Raw genomic sequence first — 7509 nt, 5'->3', positions numbered from 1 at the left:
CCTCCAAATCCGGCAGGCCCGGGATTACCTTTGGCCGCCCTGTAAAAATTTAGCTTGTATGAGTTGGCAGCGGGTGGGGACTAGGATAACGGGGAGGTGGAGCTGATTGAGGGACGGGCGATGACCTTGGCTAAGGAGGAAAGGTCTAGCAATATGTTGCACTCTTGCTGAGATTCTGGCATGTCTGTATCATACCACGTCCTGATGGCTAAGGTTTCCTGAATGTTTTGTTTGAAGATAAGCCACAGAGCGTCTATTGTCTGGTAGGTATTGTTGAAGATTCTGTAGTTTCGCTCCTTCCAGAGAATCCAATAAAAAAAGCCTGGAATAAGACTCCACAGCGTGTTGAGAAGTTGGCTTTTGAACGGGTCCTTAGTCCAATTCCTGATAGTTTCTGTTACATCCTCCATCCTTGCGTCCGATCTCATGTTGCATTTTTCAACTTTCTCCCATAGTTGCTTAGCGAGCGGACATGTTTCCATTAAATGACTAATGGTCTCAGAGTTGAGATTGCAATTTGGGCATCTTGATGGCCCAATGAATCCCCGTTTTATCAAGTTGTCCCAGGTGAGTATGTGCCTTTTACTTAGAAGCCATAAGAAAGTTGAAATCTTGGGCCATAGACCTGGTAGCCAAACCTTTCCCCATATTTGATCCTTGTCTGCCTGGATGTCTGAATAGCGCAGTTGATGAGCTTCTTTAGTGGTAAATGTTACTTTGGGTGTATAACCCCATCTTAGTCTATCTTGCTGCTGGTTGGAGTAGCGAATTCTTCTGTATGTGAGTTCCTGATCGATGTTAGAATGCGTTTATCCCTTCTAGTCCCTCTGCTAGAGGCTAGTTGGTTTCCAGATTTGGAGTCATGATGCGTGGATTGTTCCCAGAATTGGTGGACACGGGTGAGGTTCGCGTGTTGCATATGAATTTTCCAAAGAGGCTTTTGAAATAAAGTTGCTAGTTTAGGGAGTTGCTACCACGAATCCTCCCAGAACCTTGCTGTCGTGCCTGAGTGAATTTCCTAGAAGCTATGCTCTTGAATGAAATTGCTGTGAAGCTTTGTTGTATTCCAGATGGGTGATCCTTGGGTTGTGGAGTTGATTCTTATGAGATCATTCCATTGACTTCCCGGGGCATATTTTGCTTGCCATAACCTGGCCCATGGTGAATGAGGTTTGGAGATCCAGTTACACCACATTCGAGCTCCCATTGTATTATTGCTTTGGAGAGGATCCCTTAATCCTAGCCCTCCTTCTAATTTGATTTTACAGACTTCTTTCCAGTTAACAAGGGCCCATTTTCTATTCAGTCCAGAGGAGCCACATAGGAAGTTGCTCTGAAGGTTACGAATGGCTTTAAGGACCGATTTTGGAGCTGCCATGATGGAAAAAAGATATAATGGCATTGCTTGTAAGACTGATTTGATTAAGACGAGTCTGCCTGCCATATTTAGAGCACGGAAAGTCCATGATGAAAGCTTAGATTCTAATTTATCAAGGAGAGACCGCCAAGAAGCATGTTTGATGGCAGAGTCTGATAGGGGAGCCCCAAGGTATTTGGAAGGCAGATGGGATATGGTGAACCCCAGAATTTTGGCAATATTCCTCTGCGTAGTGGGGGGGGGGGTGTTGAAGAAGAAGAGCTGAGATTTCGAGGCGTTTATGGTTGTGCCAGAGGCTTCAGAGAAGAGGGAGAGTAAAGATTTGAAGACAGAGGCTTCTTGCGAGGAAGGATGGCCGAATAACATGGTGTCATCAACAAACTGCTGATGAGACTGAGGATTGAGACCATGGATGGAGATACCTTTTAGAGCTTGGGAGGAAACAACGGATTTGAGAAGCCTGCTGAGCCCTTCTGCCATTAGAACAAAGAGAAAAGGTGAAAGTGGATCCCCCTGTCTAATACCCCGAGAGGGACGAAAAGGAGATGAGGGTGAACCATTCAGCAGGATAGAGAAGCTGGGAGAGGAGATAAGGTTCATGATCCATCTGGTCCAGGTTGCGCTAAAACCAAAAGCCAAAAGCATTTTGTGAATGTACTTCCAACTGAGTTTATCAAAGGCTTTAGAGAGATCTAGTTTTAGAATCATACCTGGTTTTTTGAGAAGCTTTAATGAGTGAATTACCTCATTTGATAGAATTATTCCATCCATGATCTGCCGACCTTCTACATATCCTGTCTGTTCTGGAGAGATGAGTAGAGTAAGGAGTGGTTTAAGCCTGTTCGCTATGACCTTTGAGATGAGCTTGTAGATAACATTGGATAACGCTATTGGTCTATATTTTTCCGGCCTGTTTGGTTCTTCTCCTTTGGGAACCAATGGTATGAAGGTGGAGTTAAGGGCAGGGAGGATCCAGTGCATGATTCTGGATTCCTCCACTAGTTCCCAAACCTCAGCTTTAATGAGCTCCCAGAATTCATGAAAGAAATTGGTTGTAAAGCCATCCAGCCCAGGAGCCTTGCCATCTTTAAGTTGAGCCATGGCTTCTTCGACTTCCTATAGAGACGTGGGATGAAGTAGTTTATTATTGTGATCCTCCGTTATGATTCGAGGAATGTGTTGCGTGATGGTTCTGATTGCTTCATCCCTATTACCTGTGGGCTCCTTGAGAATATCTCTAAAATATCCTATGAATTCCTTCTCCATATCCTCATGTGCTTTGACTCTTTCCCCTTGTTGATTGTTTATGAATGTAATGTTATTGTGCATTCGCCTTTGGATTGTGGTTTTATGGAAGAATTTTGTATTCTTCTCCCCCTCTTTTAGCCAGCTGATTTGCGATTTTTGACGCCATAGAGTTTCTTCTTGTTTCCTGCGCTCTTCAATTTGATTCAAGAGGATCTGCTCCTGTTGTGTTTGTTCATCTATTCTTCCTTCTAGAATGAAAGTTTGTTGAAGTGCTTTCATTTGCTATTCCAGTATTTGGTGATTCTCCTGTATGTTACCAAAATGTGTGCGATTCCAGACTTTGAGGACTTGTTTTAAGTTTTTGAGCTTTTGCTGGAATTGATACATCTTTGCTCCCTCTGGCGGAATATAGGATTTCCATGCTTCATTTACCACTGTCTTGAAATTGGTATTTGTGAGCTAGAAGGCTTCGAATCGGAAAGGTCTATTGCAGCAATTGCCTGGCTTGGACCATTGTAGCAAAATTGGCCAGTTATCAGATCCTCCTTGGGGAATGATGGAGGCGTTGAAGTCCCCTCCCAGGTGGATTGCATTGTCCGAGATGAGGAACCTGTCGAGCCTTGAGGCTATGTGGTGAATGCCTCGACGCTTATTTGTCCAAGTAAAAATTCCATTGGAGGTTGGAATATCCATGAGTTGATTGTTCTGAATGAATTCTCTGAGGCCAGTGCTATCACTGTCGAGCCGGATTCTACCTTCTTTTTTCTCCTCCATATATTTTATGATGTTGAAGTCTCCACCACCGATCCAGAGGGGAAATTGCCTATTTTCATTGAGGATGGAGATTGTCTCCAGAAGATCAAGTTTTTGCTGAATTGTCTGCGGAAAATATACATTTGTGAGATGCCCATGAATATTGGTGCCGATGAGGTGGAAGGAAGCTTGGATAAGATGAAGGGTGGCATGGAAATCATATAATGAAATAGTCTGCGGGTTCCACAGAATGGCAAGTCCGCCTGAGGCCCCAGAGGCATCTACCGAAATGGAGCTGCTACGTGCCCAAATCTTGTTTCGAATTCTTTCAATAGCTGCATTGCTGCTTTTTGTCTCTTGAAGAAAAACTATGGAAGGTTTTTCTTGTTGAATTAGGTTTTTGATCATTCGATGTTTTGAGGGGCTGTTGAGTCCTCTCACATTCCAGGAAATGAGATTCATGTAAACTGAGGTTTGGGTTTATAGAATTTTGTCAACTTAGGGAATCGCCCCGATTCCACAAGTATTTCACCTACTATTATGGTCCTCTGGAGGTCTGTCTTTCGTCCCCTTTTCTTGGTTTCTTTGAGTTCCTTTTTTCCGTCCTAGGGGCTTCCTCCTTGTATGCCAAGACTTTTATTCTGCTGCACTTTGGTCAGGACTCCTTCAAGTCTGTCTATTTGCCAGGGGGGAATTGAGTTGTATTCTTTTTGTTTGCATGCCGTTTCAAGTTTGAAGATGTCAAGACCATCTAAGCTGATATCCACCTGATCTTCCTCCATGATGATAGGGGTGCTCTGATCTTCCTCATCTGCGTTTTCCTGTAGACTGAGAGCTAGAGCTGCATCTAGATCCATGGCTGCGGCTTGTTGTTTGTTATCTAGGATAGATTTCCCCTGGAAAGAGGGGAAAAGACTATGATCTAAAACCAATTTTTCATTATCCGAAGGAGGGTTAGGAATGTGGTGAGAAGAGGCGGGATCTGAGGACTGCATGGGGGCTGAGGGGTTGTGGGAGGATGAAGGCATAAAAGACTTCTCCAAGGGGTCAGAGCTGGGTTGGTCCTGCGGATCATGAGAAACAAGCACAGTGAATCTGTTCTGGGAATCTGCTTTGATAGCATTATCAAAGACAACCTGGCTTTTCTTGGCATGCCTGCGGCGGGTGGGAATTTTGGTGAAACCTTCCGAGTCTTTATTAATGTCATTAGATGAAGCTTTAGACTGTGAGTTCAGAGGACAGTCTCGGAAGAGATGGCCATGCTCATGACATTTGCGGCAGCGAAAGGGGATGTGATCATCATCTAAAGGTTGTGTCCATTCAAAGTCATCGTGAAAGAGACTTACCGAATCAGCTAAGCCCTTGGTTAGGTGGATCTGAACGCAAATCCTGGCATACGAGGTGTATTTGCGAGTTTTTGTTTCTGCCGCAACTTTGATGAAGGTCCCGAGTTTGTTGCCGATATCTACCAGCGTTTCTTCTTTCCAGTATTCCATTGGGAGGGAATACATTCTTATCCAGACAGGAGCCCAGCTGAAGTCTTCTTTATCAGGGTTAAATCTTGGTTTCCACTCCGTGAGATAAAGTCCTGAAGAGTTAAAGAAGTATGGGCCGCCTTCGAATATCCACACTTTGTCCTACACACAATGGAAGATGGCCGTGAAGAAGCCTTTCGATCCAAGCTGCAGGGTAACTTGTCCTTTGGGCTTCCATTTTGAGGCTATCCAGCCCTGCAATGCCTTTTCAGTAGGCCAGAATCCAAGAAACTTTCCTATTAGCGCGTGATCCTGCATGTATTGGATCTCACCGTTGATGTGGTGGCTTGGCAGATCGACCTTGATACGTTCTGCAGCCTTCGGGATGCAGGTGGCCAAGGTCGCCTTTGGCTGTGACGACGAAGCGATATTGTGCGCCTGTGTTCCTGAGTTTACCTCATCAGTCTGGACCGTGGGTTTCTCTTTTCCTTCCGTCCTTTGTCCTTCCTGCTCAGCTTCAGGGACTGCGCCAGAAGGGGTCAGAGGCGTCCTATGTTGTTCCTTGTCAGAGTTTGGAGTGTCCAATGGAGGGGAGGCGGAGCTCTCCCCTCCTGCAGCCTTTGCCATTGTAGGCTTCCAGAAGGAGTCCGGTGGCATCAAGAGCTTAAGCCGTCAGAGGCGGCTTGTGGTTAGGGTTCTTAAGCGATTTGCAGGCGGGAAGGTCGTATCGAGAGCCGAAGCATTGTCTCATGCATACCGTAAAAATATTTTCCCCCAGTGGTGTATAATGTTATTTAATATGTTTTTTGTTTTTTTATATATCAAAATTGGGCTTATGTGACTTTGTACGAGTGGTTTAATGGAGTGTTCTTCTTGATAAGAACGGGTGTGTAATGTAATTCCATTGAATTTCAATGTGGAGTTGAATTTTAATGGTTTTTAAGTTTATGAACAACCATAGAAACAATGCTTGGAAGGATAATGTGTATGCTTTGAGGATAACCACAAAATATGGTATTAGAGGATAAATTAATAAATGTGAACTTGTAAATCATGGTTATCTTTTCTGGGTGGTTAAACAATTTAGATACATATAAAGCATAGAATATCAAAATTTATTATATTATATTTTATTTTGTTTCTTAAATAAAGTTTCTATACTATATTTTATTTTTATTTTTATTTTGAATTAACAAAAATATATTTTTAATTCTTAATGAATAAGAAAATATCTCCACTTTTTTTTTTATAAAAATATTTATTGTACTAATTAATTTTTTTTTTTTTCAAAAACAATTATATTCTTGATTCAAAAATTAAAATATTGTTAAAAACATTATTCTAACCATTATACTATGCATTATTAATTCATACATATAGAGAGCAAGAGAAAAAATTCAATATAAAGAATCCAAAGCTTGTTTGTTTAATTGGTGTGTCTAAGAAATGATATATATGAGTTTTGTGAATTAAGAATGTTTATTTTTTTTGTTGGAATGCCGCACAAGGCTTTGAATTTCATGGTTTACACATAAAAAGTAATCACCAATTGACCTACCTTATTTTGTAGTCCTTGTTCAAATATAAGAGTTGGTTCTTCGCTTTCAAAATTCAATAATTAAACTATGCGACAAGGCTAACTGTGCGACCTTATTTTATATCAAAATTGGACTTATGTGACTTTGTATGAGTGGTTTAATGAAATTTTGTTATTGATAAGAGCGGTGTAAAAGGTTATTTAATATGTTTTTTTTTTTTTTTTAAAATCAAAATTGGGCTTATGTGACTTTGTACGAGTGGTTTAATGGAGGGTTGTCCTTAATAAGAATGGCTGTGTAATGCGGAGTTGAATTTTAATGGTTTTTAAGTTTATGAACAATGCTAAGAAGCATAATGTGTATGCTTTGAGGATAACCGCAAAATATGGTATTAGGGGATAAATCAATAAATCATGGTTATCCTTACTTTCTATCAAACGTTCACCTCTATATTATAACCTGTAAACCATAGTTATCTTTACTTTTTATCCCATATACATATACACTTTTGTATATAGATTTTGGTATAACTTCTCTCATTATATATTTAAGAGTTAATTTTTATTGCATAAGCTTCATCCAATACACACCTCTATATATGGATATTCATATAACTTCTCTCACTATATATTTAAGGGTTTATTCTTTTGCAAAGTTCATTTAGTCGAGTGAAACATCACGTAATCATGCCAATATTGATACGTCTTACAAGAACTTATTCAATTTTAGCGTGAATTTTCCTCCCTTAATTTTGTTGCCTTTCCAACATTACAATGAATTAGATTCATGAGTTCTTTAATTTTTCTTAAGAAATTTTTTTGGGTGTATATATATGGGGTATAATATTAAATTAATTGATTAACATTACGTTATTGGATTATTATTAATATTAATATTAAATTATTTTTAAAATTGGTATTAATTTATTGAATTATTATTAATTTTAAATTATAATATGAATAAACATTTTTAATATTAAATTATATTATTAATAAATATTAAAAACATAATATTAGTATTAATAATATTATAATTATGATGTTATTATGATGATGAATCTTATCTTAATTAGTATAATATTAAATTAATTGGTTCATATTAGGTTATTAGATTAATA

General features: G+C 39.8%; 2 protein-coding genes across 2 annotated transcripts; both read right to left on the bottom strand.

The window, feature by feature from the left end:
• Positions 1 to 1018: 1018 nt before the first annotated feature.
• On the bottom strand, positions 1019 to 1858 carry LOC149231920 (uncharacterized). Its single transcript, XM_089381787.1, has one exon. It carries the CDS (start codon positions 1856 to 1858, stop codon positions 1019 to 1021), a length of 840 nt encoding a protein of 279 aa, XP_089237913.1.
• A 1227-nt stretch (positions 1859 to 3085) lies between these two features.
• On the bottom strand, positions 3086 to 3841 carry LOC149231919 (uncharacterized). Its single transcript, XM_089381786.1, has one exon. The coding sequence runs from the start codon at positions 3839 to 3841 to the stop codon at positions 3086 to 3088; it is 756 nt and encodes a 251-aa protein (XP_089237912.1).
• Between the last annotated feature and the right edge of the window lie 3668 nt (positions 3842 to 7509).

The sequence above is a fragment of the Pinus tabuliformis genome, chromosome J, assembly GCF_031772625.1.
Source record: "Pinus tabuliformis cultivar Carrire ecotype Pingquan chromosome J, CPIR1, whole genome shotgun sequence".
Taxonomy (NCBI): Eukaryota; Viridiplantae; Streptophyta; class Pinopsida; order Pinales; family Pinaceae; genus Pinus; species Pinus tabuliformis.
Note: the sequence above shows the minus strand (reverse complement) of the source record. Positions and strands in the feature narration are given on the sequence as shown.

Bases quoted from the DNA above. Each gene is read 5' to 3' on its own strand.
- LOC149231919 (XM_089381786.1), bottom strand. From the start codon at position 3,841: ATGAATCTCATTTCCTGGAATGTGAGAGGACTCAACAGCCCCTCAAAA.
- LOC149231920 (XM_089381787.1), bottom strand. From the start codon at position 1,858: ATGGCAGAAGGGCTCAGCAGGCTTCTCAAATCCGTTGTTTCCTCCCAA.